Below are 13,580 nucleotides of genomic sequence, written 5' to 3' on the forward strand. Positions count from 1 at the left end.
AAGGCGAATTATTCAAAATCACATTTAAACATAAAGGTTTCAAAGAGTGGTTTTAGAGCCTATCCTCTCATTGTATACACACACTTAGATATAATAGCCATTGACTTGCATTTTTTTTATGACTATTTTATGTTAAAATTTTCTTTCTATGTAAAGTCAACTCTTTTCAATGATTTGATTCTTTTTTGGATAACCATTAATTTTAATTGCAACTTCTGCACTTGAAAAGCTGCACAGTTTTCTTAGTAGCGAATATTATATTTTGAAAGAATACTGATTAGGGAATTTGAATATAATACATTCATAAAGCTTTTTTTACAAAAATTAAAAAATTTTTACAAAAAATTTGTAGAAATTTTTACAAAACATTCATAAAGCTTTTTTTTCAGGGTAAAATTTGCTCTCCAAGAGATAAAAATTGCCATTTTCCGGGGAAACCAGTATTAAGTGGCTAATAAATTTAGTTCTAAATTACAAGATTGTTCTAAAGTTTCATTAGCTAAAGGTCTGCAGTGGCACCAATCCACGAAAATGTAGGAAAGGCAAGTTTTTTTTTTCAATTTCGATGAAGATACGAAAAAAAATATTTTTGCATAATTAGTGGGAGGAGGCAATAAAATGTCGGGGGAGGGTGAATGTGGGACAAAATTTAACTGGCAATGAATTTAAAAACTGGTAAGTTTGCTTCTCAACTCGCTATAATAACAGTTCAGCTTATCCCTTCTTCTGAACTTGATGACAAAATTATTGCTTTATCAAATTCAAAAAAGTCTACTTATTGTATAAGTAGACTTTAAGTTTTACTGCATACCAGCCCACTCCACCCTCTCCTCCGTTCCAATTCCTAAACATAGAGAAACGAAGAAAGAAGACTGTGTGGAAAAAAATTGTTAGTTCGTTGTTATTGTAGACAGGGCTGTCAGCGTGGTCAACTCCTAAAGTGCTACAATTATCCAAATTTGTGTGCTACACAACGACTATCGGTGCTATAGTTAAAAATTGCTATTGACTGCAACAGTGTTAAAATAGCTCTTTTGTGCCTATTTAGCAACCCTGAGCACGTGCTGCAGGGCTGTATATAATAAAATAGTGCTGAAATAGAACTTTCGAGCTACAGGTGGCAACCCTGGTAAGGGCCTGCTCTTCCCAAGTTGTAGGTGATCGACCATTGAGTCAATTTCTTAGTCTTTTCTTAACCTTCTTCTGAAACTAGTTCCTGGATTCAGATTAATTTCATCTTCTCAAGGAGCCTAGGAAATAAAACTCTTTTGTGAGATTAAATAAAAAAACAAATTTTTTAACGGAAAGCAAGGGGCGACATTAAAACTGAAAACGAACAGAAATTACTTCGTATGTGAAAGGTGCTGCTTCCTCATCAACGCCCCGCTCTTTACGCTAAAGTTTGACTCTTTCTCTTAACTCTACTTTTTATGGCACTTGGTATTGACCGAGTGACATGTAGCAATCGCAAATTCTAACGGTTTGTCGGTCCCAGTTTTACTACTTTAGGCACTTCCAGGTAAGCTAGGGCGATGAAATTTGGCAGGCATATCAGGGACCAGACCAGATTAAATTAGAAATAGTCGTTTCTCCGATTTGACCATCTGAGGGGGGGGAGTAGGGGGCCCGTTAAGTCGGAAAAAATAGAAAAGATGAAGTATTTTCAACAAAACGGTTGATGATATCTTAATAAAATTTGATATTTGGAAGGGTATCGTGTCTCAGAGCTGTTATTTTAAATCCCGACCGGATCTGGTGACATTGGGGGGGGGGGGCGGGTTGGGAGGGAGAACCTAAAATCTTGGAAAACACTTAGAGTGGAGGGATCGGGATGAAACCTGGTGGGAAAACAAGCACAAGTCATAGATACATGATTGACATAGCCGTAATGGATCTGCTCTCTTTGGGGTAGGGCGTTAATTCTGGAAAATTAAAAAAATTGGTATTTTTAACTTACGAACGGGTGATCGGATCTCAGTGAATTTTGATATTTAGAAGGATATCGTGTCTCAAAACTCTGATGTTAAATCCCGACCGGATCTGGTGACATTGGGGGAGTTTGGGGGGAACCTAAAATCATGGAAAATGCTTAGATTGGAGGGATCGGGATGAAACTTGGTGGGAAAAATAAGCAGAAGTCTTAGATACGTGATTTACATAATTGGAACGGATCCGCTCTATTGGGTGGGGGGGGGGTCTTAATTCTGAAAAATTAGAAAAAATGACGTATTTTTAACTTACGAATGAGTGATCGGATTTTCATGAAACTTCATATTTAGAAGGAGCTCGTAACTTATATCTCTTATTTTAAATCTCTACATGATCCACCGTCATTGGGGTGGGGGCAGATGGGGGGGGCGGAAATCTTAGAAAATACTTGAAGCGGAAAGATAAGGATGAAACTGGATGGGGAGAATAAAAACCTGTCTAAGATACGTGACTGACATAACCGGACCGGATCTGCTCTCTTTGGTGGAGTTGGGGGGTGGGGTAATTTGAAAAAATAAGGTATTTGTAACTTACGAAAGGGTGACCAGATCTTAATGAAATTTGATATTTAGAAGGATCTTGTGCTTTAAGCTCTAATTTCAAATTCCGACCAGATCCTGTGACATTGGGGAGAGTTGGAGGGTGAAACCGGAATTCTTGGCAAACGTGAAAATTGGGATAGTTTCATCTTACGAATAGGTGATCGGATCTTAATGAAATTTTATATTTAGAAGGAATTCATGTCCCTGAGCTCTTATTTCAAATCCTGACCAGATCTTTTGACATTGGGGGGGGGGAATCTTGGAAAACACTTGGAGTGGAGGAATCAGGATGAAGCTGGGTGGATAGAATTAGCAAATGTCCTTGATACGTGATTGACGTAACCGTACTGGATTTGCTATCTTTGAGGGAGTTGGGGGGGAGGGGTTCAGTGATTTGGCGAGTTTGATGCTTCTGGACGTGCTAGGACGATGAAAATTGGTAGGCGTGTCAGGGAGCTGCCCAAATTGACTTGATAAAGTCGTTTTCCCAGATTCGACCATCTGGGGGAGGGGCTAAAGGGAGAGGAAAAATTAGAAAAAATGAGGTATTTATAACTTACGAGTAGGTAATCGGATCTTAATGAATTTTGATATTTAGAAGGACATCGTGACTCAGAGCTCTTATTTTAAATCCTGACCGGCATTAAGCCTTTGATTTTCCTTTTAAATAAATCTATTGATTCTTAGAATTTTGTTAGAGCTCATACCATATGAGCTCTTGGGTCTAAGCTTTTCTTGCCTCGTCACAAGTGCCATCTGAGCTCTTAGTTCTGTAAAACAGTAAACAACTTTAACGTAAAGAGCGGGGCGTTGATGAGGAAGCAGCCCCTTTCACATACGAAGTAATTTCTATTCGTTTTCAGTTTTAATGTCGCTCCTTACTTTCCGTTAAAAAACTTTTTTTTTATATATTAAATTTCTGAACGTTTTTGAATCAATGCATGTTTTGATTTTGGCTCTCTGCAGATGAAAAATTAAAAGAAATTTGCATATTTATTTTTTTGGCTGAATGGCTTTCTCATAGTTTTGATCGAATGATTTTGAGAAAAAAGGAGCGGGGGATGAGGCCTAGTTGTCCTCCGGTTTTTGGTTACTTAAAAAGGCAACTAGAACTTATAATTTTTTACGAATGTTTATATTAGTAAAAGAGATACGTAGCTTATAAATTAGCTTACGTAACGAACTTATGTATTCTCATGTTTTTATTACGTATATGAGGGGGTTCACCCCCTCGTCAGTACCTCGCTTTTTACACTAAAGCTTAAATTTTGTCCCAATTTCTTAAGAATGACCCCTGAATCACAAAAGCCGTAGAATAAATAGTTAAAATTACTAAAAATACCTCAGCGTAAAGAGCGAGGTATTAGGAAAGGTGAGCCCATCATATGCATAATAGTTTCTGTTCGTTTTAAGTTTGAATTCTGCTCCTTACTTTCAGTTGAAAAAAAACTTTTCATATTTATTTTTTCATTTTTTTTAAATAATGCTAGAAAATCCCGCGCTCCGTTCATGGAAAATTTCTTCCCCCATGATAAATTCCTCCAAGGAAAGTTTCCCTAAAATATCCCCCTCTACTCAACCCCCCTCCAACCGAAAAATCCCCTGAAAACGTCTGCACACTTCCAAATAACCATTGCTATATGTTAGCACTAGTCAAAGTTTGTAACTTGTAGCCCCTTCCAAGGGGACTGTGGGGGAGTAAGTCGTTATAAGGTTTTTTCGACTACGCTGAATAAAATGGCCATCTCAGAATATTGGTCCGGTGACTTTGGGAAAATAATTAGCGTTGGAGGGGGCCTAGTTGCCCTCCAATTTTTTTTGTCACTTAGGCACTAGAACTTTTCATTTCCGTTAGAATGAGCCCCCCCCGCAAGATTCTAGGACCACTGGGTCGATACGATCATCCCTGGAAAAAAAAACACGCATCCGTGATCTGGCTTAAATGCAAAATTCCAAAATAAATAAATAAAAGCATTTTCTCGCTCTTTAGTCCTAGAGATGTTTGATTGCAAAAATTATTGGGAGTATCCCTACTCCACGACATGAGCTTAAGCTCAAAACTTCAATTGGGGGGGGCAAGAGGTGGTTTACATATGAGATTCTGGGACACTAATCAGAGGAAAAGGGTCCCCTAAGAATCACAGCATCCTGTGCGAAAGCACAGGATGGTTGGCCCCCAACCCCCCATTACACTTCCTGGCTTAAGGGCCATGAAACGGAGATCAGCACCGCTGTTTGAACCTTAAGTGTCTAGCGCCGTCTTACTCATTTACTTTTTTTTTATAATTTTTCTTACTTTTTTTATTACTTTTTTTTTAATATTTTTTTTTTTTAAGTTGTTTTGCAACTATTCCCCTTCCAACAGTATTTTTTTTTGCAGCACCGTCAATTTCAACTGCACTTAAAATCGGAGGATGAACCAATCTCTGTTATGCTAGTCAATAAAGAGCCTGAACAACAGCATCCTGTTATTGTTGAACTGCCCCTCTCAGAAGCTATGCAAGCCACAATGGACTACTGTCGTTCTCCCTCCAGAAAAAGAATGAAAATGGATAGGATAGATGAGCAGACGGTCGGAGGAATTCCTATTGCAACACATTTTGAAGTAAGTGGCTAATTACGCTGAATTTATTGTGGCTGATTTGATAGTTGATTCTCTATAGCGGCGGCTCTCTCTCCATAAAAATAACAACCATAAAAATAACAAAAATGGATAGGGTAGAAGTTGAATATTTTGAATTAAGGTAGAATTTGAACTACTTAGAGAAGTCGAAATTTGTGGTTTTTGGGAGAAGTTTGAGAACAATGAAGCGTGTGTCACTCAAAACTATTAGTATTGGAACTTCCTCCATAAAAAAGAGTGGATGTATTTAGATATTTAGGTATCTACATTGACTCAACTCTGCCTTTTACGGCGCATATTAATAAACTAGAGATAACAGTGTCCAGGAATCTCGGTTGTTTGCATAGAGTAAAGTTGTAAAAACCGTTTACTTACCAAGTAATGAGAAAATTATATTTTTCATTAGTTGAATGCTATTTTCAATATTGCCCGACCGTTTGGATGTTGATATTCCATTCAAATTTACAAAGACTCCAAATTGTCCAAAACAAGTCAATAAGAATCCTGGATCTTTTTTAATTATCTGAAACTAAAAAATCATTTTTATTTCTTGGTATTCTTCATTTACAACAAATTTTTCACTTTAATATAGGTATATGGTTTTTAGAAATCCAGTGTATGGATAAATTTTGCAGTAACATGAAACTCTTGGTTGAAAATAAAAATAACCATTTATCAAGAGCAAGGAATAAGTTTACAAGACTAAGTTTAAGATATCAACTTCCTGAAATTTCCAAAACATATAAACTGTTTGATTTACAAAGTGAGTCACTATCACTCTATACATTAACAAAAAAATTGAAAGAGATAGTTCTTTCTGCTTATAGTAATGGGGACTGAATTTAAAGTGATTTATTTATAAATTAGTTTACAAGTCCCATCCGTGTCTCCATGAGTCGATTTTTTTCCGCTTCTTCTCTCTCTCTCTGTCTCTATGTACTCCGTGTGAGTTATTGTTGTTTAATTCCTTCTTTTTTTCTCTCTATTGTTAAAGGAGACAAAACGAGTTGTCTCCCTGTCTCCTTTTTATAAGATTTATATGTATCGTTTCTTGTTTAATAAAGTCAAGTCTAAGTCTAAAAAAAGTGGCTAATTAAATTAATATGTTGTAGCTAATTTAAAAGCTAATTTTTCACTGTGGCTCTTCCTCAAGGGGAGAGCAAAAATTGATCCGTTTAAAGAGTAAACTCCATGGAATATTCCTATAGTTGCAAAATGTGCAGTATGTGACTATTTTTTTAGCTCATTTTCTGTAGCTATTCTAATTTATATAGCTAATTTTGCTACTATATCCCCTCTTTGAGAAAGATAATAAAAATGGACATAATAACAGAGCAGACGGTTGGAGGAATCCCTATTGCTACACATTAAGCAAGTGGCCAATTTTTTGGCTAATTAAGCTAATTTATTGTGTCTAATCTAACTTGTGTTGTTAATTTAATAGTTAATTTTCTACTCTGGCTCTTATTTAACAAAAAAAACGGAAATGGGTAGGATAGAAGAATAAACAATAGGAAGAATTTTTGGCATATTTTGAGGTATATTGCTGTTTCTTAACTAATCTTAAGAGATTAACTAAGTTGATTTGTTGCGGCTATTCTAATTTATGGGGCTATTAAAATGGCTAATTTTCTTGCTGTGGGTCTCTGTCAAGGAAAAGAGTAAAATTAGATAAGATAGGAGAGGAAACGTTGTAAAGGATCCTTGACGATACATAACGGTTCGAATATGGATAAATACATTTATTAGATAGTAAAAAAAAAAACATTAAACATATATACTGGACATTTCGATCACTTATACAGTGATCGTCTTTAACAGAAATTTGTCATCATCAGTATTTCTGCTTATGGCAACCATTGTACATGTAATCGAAATATTTAGTATATTTTTACTTATTTTTTTACGGTCTAATAAAAGTATTTATCTCTATTTGAACTGTTATTTATTGTCATAGGAAGACAGTGGCCTTCGAAATTATCTAGGAGGGATCCTTATGCTACACATATGTAAATTTACGTGTTTACCATTCAGTGTTTACCTAGGTGAAAATTTGAACTTTTTTTTGTCATTGTCTATCCTCGGAAAGCAAAATTTTTGCACTTGCCTGTTTGGGTATAAACAACCAACTCAGATGCTTTAATACAGTAATTTTACTTGCGTGAAAATGGATCCGCCCTCGAAGTTTATCTGACTGTCATGTAGGGGGGGGGGGGGTTAACAGGACTAAGATTTAGACGCACCACATTAATCTTCACTGCTCCCGCTTCAAAAAAGGTACTCTCTTAGTTAGGTGTGTTAGAATAGGATCAAATTGAGCTAAAAACCTTCTTTCACTGCATGGTTGCTGAATTTGAATTTCCACGTCAAACATAACACAATTTATAAAACCCATAAATTAAATAAGTCAAAATTTAATTATAAAAAAAGGACTAGCTTTCCTAGCTATTATACAATTCAACACAACTCGAAACAGAACTCTAGTGATATCTTAGCAGGCACGGGAGTCAATTCGGGGACTTCAACGGGACGGTCTGTTACGGCGGAGAAGGTAGGGTTCAGGAATTGTGGAACGTAATCGGGGAACAGAGTCCTCGCACCGAAACGGAGGCACATGAAATTTCTTCTCGTGGCCAACATGGTGAGTCTGAACTTACCTAGTAGATAATGATATGGAACCTTCACTTCACCATTTATGATTCTAAGTGCTCGTTTTTGGACATTTTTAATCTTATACATATGCTCCGAAAAAAAACAAACAGAAATGCCACACCGGACAAGAATACTCCAGTATTGGCCGGATAAAAGAACAATAAAGTTGGAGAAGATCCTTAGGTGGAAAAGAAAATGCCATCAAAATTTTAGGAGGGAAACCAAAGGGGGAAACTTGTTTGAGGGTATTTTGAACATGGGGATCCTACTTCAAGTCAGCAGTAAGTGTCACCCCAAGTAGTTAATGCATGTAACAGAGATTTTGGGAGGAATAAGGTTTGTGAAAGAAGGGGGTGATTTAAAAAATTTAACTGGCATAACTAACGATTTATTAGCGTACGTCTTCGACAAGGAAGCTTCCTGTGTGAAGTCCTTCCTGTGTGTGTGAAGTGGTCATTCATGAGGATATGAGGACCCCACAAAAGATAGGAAAGGGATCGGAATCCACGTTTTTGTATTTAAGCACTTGCGAATGATTTGTTAAAAAAAAAGAGGCAACAATTTTATAGAGTTGCCTATAGTAAAGGCTATAAGGCCCCAATGTTTTATTATTTTTTTCCAGAGGCACTTCATATCGAAGGAGTGGTCATATAAACTTCGGAGGGGGCTCTTTCGATTGCAAATTGAAATTTCTACTGCCCTTCTTTAAGAGTCAAAAGTGATTGGAGGGTAATTAGCCCCCCCCCATGCCATTTTTCACAAATGCATCCGATAAACATTTTGAGATAGCCATTTTTTTAAAAATAGTTCAATGTTCAGATAACAAAAACTCTGGGGCTGACACAACCCCCAGGGCCCGGGGTAGGTTTTTCAAGCTATTTCCTGGGAGCATATATGTTTCTTATGGAAGGGTCGCGCGTATAAACTTCAGAGGGGGCTCATTTGGTTAGAAACTAGAAGTTTTAGTTCAAAGAGTCAAAAGAGATCGGAGGGCAACTAGCCCCCCCCCCCCCACTCCATTTTTCCCAAATGCATTCGATAAACATTTTGAGATAGCAATTTTGTTAAAATAGTTCAGTGTTCGGATATCAAAAACTCCAGGGTCGACACAACCCCCAGGGCCCGGGTCAGTTTTGTAAGTTATGCCCTGAGGGCATCTACGGTTCTTATGGAAGGGATGCTCATATAACTTCAGAGGGGGCTCAATGGATTAGAAATTGAAAGTCCTAATCGAAAGGCCACAAGGTCTCAATGTTTTATTATTTTTTTTCGAGAGGCACTTCATATAGAAGGAGTGGTCACATAGACTTCGGAGGGGGCTCATTTGATTTGAAATCAAAATTTCTAGTGTCCTTTTTAAGAGACAAAAACTATCGGAGAGCAACTAGCCCCCTCCTCCTACGCCCTTTTTCGCCAAACCAATCAGATTAAAATTTGGAGATATCCATTTTGTTAAAAAAAAATAGTTCAAAGATCAGATAAAAAAAGTTCTGGAGTCGACACAACCCCTCAGGACCCGGGGGCAGGTGTTGTATGGTATGCCCTGGGAGAATATATGGTTCTTATGGAAGGAGTGCTCGTATAACCTTCAGAGGGGACTCATTTGATTGGAAATTAAAAGTTTTAGTTCACTTTTTAAGAGTCAAAGAGATCAGAGGGCAACTAGCCCCCCCATGCCCTATTTTCCCAAACCTATCAGATAAAAATTTTGAGATAACCATTTTGTTAAAAAATAGTTCAAACATCAGATAACAAAAACTTCGGTGTTGACACAATACCTGACCAGAGCCCGGGGCAAGTGTTTTCAGTTATTCCCCGGGAGTATACAAGGTTTTTATGGAAAGGGTGGTCGTTTAAACTTCGGAGATGGCTCATTTAATTAAATATCGAAAGTTCTAGTTACTTTTTTATCAGTCAAAAGTGATTGGAGGGCATATACCCCCCTCCCAACACATACACCCTCTTTTCCCCAAATACATCCGATAAAAATTTTGAGATAGCCAGTTTGTTTGAAACAGTCCAACGATCAGATAACAAAAACTTCACGGTCATCATAACCGTCCCTTCCAGAGCCCGGGGTAAGGGGTTTTAACTTTTGCCCCGGGGGCATATAAGGTTTTTATGAAAAAGGTGGTCATACAAACTTCAGAAGGGACTCAAATGATTAGAAATTGTAAGTTCTGATTCCCTTCTTAAGAGTCAAAAGTGATTCGATGGCAACAAACCATCCCTTCCTCAACCCTCTCTTCCCCAAATGCGTCCAGTCGATTTTTCAATAGCCTTTTTGTTCAAAATAGACCAAAGCTCATATAACAAAAACTCCTGGGATAACACAGCCCACTAGAACCTTGGGAGCAAGTGTTGTAAATCACGCCCCGGGACACATAATGTTTTTAAGGAAGGAATGGTCGTATAAACTTCGGATAGGGCTCATTCGATTGTAAAAAGGAATTTCTAGTACCTTTTTTAAGAGTTAAAAGTGATCAGAGGGCAACTAGCCCTCCCCCAAGGCTCCTTTTTCCCCAAATGCATTCGATAAAAATTTTGATATAATTATTTTGTTCAAAATAGTTGTAAGATCAAACGAAAAAAACCCTAGGGGTCGACACAGTCCCCTCCAGAGCATGGGGGCAAGTGTTGCAAGTTATGCCCTGGGGAAGTATAATGTTTTATGTAAGGGGTGGTCGTATAAACTTCAGAGGTGGTTCATTTGATTGGAAATTGAAAATTGTAATTACCTTTTTAAGAGTCGTCAAAAGTGATCGGAGGGCATCTACCCCCCCCCCACAGACGCACACACACCCTCTTTTCTCCAAATGCATCTGATTAAAATTTTGAGATCGCCATTTTGTTTGAAATAGTCCAACGATCAGATGACAAAAACTTCGGGGTCAACATAACCCTCCTCCTTCCAGAGGGGACTCAAATGATAAGAAATTAAAAGTTCTAATTCCCCTTTCAAGAGTCAAAAGTGATACGATAGTAACTAGCTCCCCCCCCCAACCCTCTTTTCCCTAAATGCGTCCGATCGAATTTTTATCCACCTTTTTTGTTCAAAATGGACCATACAGTAAGATCATATAAAACTCCAGGGATAACACAGTCTCTCCCCCCGCAGAATCCGGGGATAAGCGTTGAACTATACCCCGAGAGCATATAAGTTTCTTATGGAAGGAATGGTCATATAAACTTCGGAGGGGGCTCATTCGATTGTAAATAGGGATATCTACGTATAGTTTTTACAAATCGTAATTTTTAGATGAATAGAACTGGATAAATTGTCTTTTCTTTGGGGACGGGGCGCTAAAAAATATTGTGGTTCATTGGCGCAATTTCTTCAAAATCCCGGGTGGGGGTGAAGTTGGAGCCAGCTTTCCCATCTCAAGTGAAAATCGACAGTAAAAAATGAGCCATATAATTCTATAAAGGAAAAGACATACTAAAGAAAACTGACCCGTTTCTCTGGATGCTTGAATTGTGAAGGCTTATCTTAGTTTTGACAAGATTTTTGAAGAAACTAAATTTCAGCTGGAGAGGGTGGATAAGGGGTCTGGTGATGCAAACCGGATCCTAAGGGGGCAGTTACCCCTCCAGCTCAATTGAAAAACTACGCCCCTGTTGTGTTTGGTCAAGCCCACACCTTTGCAGTACATCATTAAATCTTATCTATACAAAATATTTCCTTGTTAAGAAAAAAACCTAAATAATCATTTTTCAAGAAAGAAATATTCCTTGATATAGCGTTGCAGATTAATCTAATATAATGTTACAGTAATGAAATTGGGAGCCGAGGATATAAATAAAAAAAATAACTTACATTTTTCTAAATTCCATTGTTTATCCATCGCATCTATCTGAAACCTATCACAAATGTGAAACGAAGTAAGTTTTCAATGAATATATTTGTTTTCAAGTTTTGCGTGAATGCTTTTCATTGGTAATTTTTTCAATATTTTCTGAACAGATTGTCATAGGTCATTGTGCTACATTTGCATTGATTCATTGACTTTAAATAATTTATTTTATTTATTTCTAAAAACGTTTAAAGTTTAAAAAGAATGATTACTTAGTTATAAAACGAATTATATTACAAATACATTGAAAATAAAAAATTAAAAATTTTGAACTGTGTAGCTTTCTGCAACTAAATTTTATTATATATCAAATTATTCAGCTTGTACAACTTTTAAAATGAAAACTACAAATTTAGAACTGTATGGCTCTCAGCAATTAAATCTTGTTATATATCAAATATTCAGTTTCATTTTATTAGTTCTTCCCAGCCCCCGTAACGAGGAATGTAAGATGCAGGAAATTTTTTTATTGAGAAAGTGGGACTGTTTGATCATGGGTACGTTCGAAAGCACTGAGGGTATTGAGGTGGAATTTTACGAAATGCCGGAGGGAACGTTGAGTGGTATGGAGCGGCCAAAGGTCAGAATGTTCAATCAAAAGATACTATGTGCATTTAGGTTGTCAGAAGGGCATATACCCGGAACGGCTTATGGGGTTTAGTTGAAACTTTCAGTGAGTGCTAAACGGGTAGTTAAGTAAGTTAAAAGCAAGTAATTTGAACTATTAAATAAAGATTAGACAACAGAGTGTATCTGCAATATCTTAGGAGTGGCTAAGGGTCAGAATATTCAATCAAAAGATGCTATGTACATTTAGGTTATCAGAAAGGGGTATGTAAAATATCCCCGGAATGCCTAGTGGCATTCAGTACGAAGTTTCGATGAAATAAATTTCTTTAAGTTTATTTGGTTGGAAATCGAGATTTCTTGTGCCCTTTTTAATCAAAAGTGATCGGAGGGTAACCAACCCTCTCTGCGCACCCTTCCCAAATGCATTCGATTAAAAATTTGATTAGCCATTCTGTTTAAAATAGTCCAAAGGCCAAATAACTATTGTTCCAGGGTTGAACCTCCCAGACCCAGGTACAGGGCTGTGAGTTATGTAAGTTGCTTATTGTTACTTCGATAAGAGGATCTACTGGTTTTCGGGCAGCTTTAATTTATGGGGCAAGGGCTGTAAGTTATGCAAGTCGCTTATTGTTACTTTGGTATTATCTTTACTTTGATGCTTTCTTACTTTGAATTGGTACTTTGATACTAGTTTTGATACTTTGATGAAAATTTGATGCTAAAAAAAATGGATTTTGAAATAGGGAATTTTGAAAAACTTGAAACTTTGGCAGTCGAAAACGAACAGAAATTAATTAAAAGAACTTTCCGCAAAAGAAGTTTTTCGGAGAAAAGTAAAGGCCAAATCAAACTTAAGGTAAGAAGAATCAATTCTACAATAACTCAAACTCAAAACGACCGGAGATTACTATTAAAGAATAAATGAAACACAAAACGAACAGAAATTAAATAAACAATCATAGCAAAAAAAAGCATACAAAAGGTACTAATATAAATAAATAAATAAAGTTTAAACGAGTAAAGCTTCAATTGAATATACAAATCAAGCTTAAAACAAACAAAAATATTTTGCTATTGAAGCATAAATGAAACCCAAAACGAACAGAAATTAAATAAACAATCATAGCAAAAAAAGCATACAAAAGGCACTAATATAAATGAATAAATAAATTTTAAACGAGTAAAGCTTCAATTGAATATACAAATCAAGCTTAAAACAAACAAAAATATTTTGCTATTGAAGCATAAATGAAACCCAAAACGAACAGAAATTAAATTAACGATCATAGCGAACAAACATGCAATAGGTGTTAATATAAATGAATAAATCTATATATATATATATATATA

The 13,580-nt window shown here is 36.5% G+C and overlaps 1 protein-coding gene across 1 annotated transcript in view; it reads left to right on the plus strand.

The window, feature by feature from the left end:
- The window catches only part of LOC136032749 (transcription factor E2F5-like), a 50,772-nt gene that overhangs the window by 21,946 nt on the left and 15,246 nt on the right, over window positions 1-13,580 (plus strand). The window contains exon 5 of the mRNA XM_065713084.1: window positions 4,912-5,136. Within this exon, the coding sequence (XP_065569156.1) occupies window positions 4,912-5,136 (225 nt within the window). The remainder of the gene's footprint in view (window positions 1-4,911; window positions 5,137-13,580) is intronic.

This window comes from Artemia franciscana, chromosome 11, assembly GCF_032884065.1.
Source record: "Artemia franciscana chromosome 11, ASM3288406v1, whole genome shotgun sequence".
Lineage (NCBI taxonomy): Eukaryota > Metazoa > Arthropoda > Branchiopoda > Anostraca > Artemiidae > Artemia > Artemia franciscana.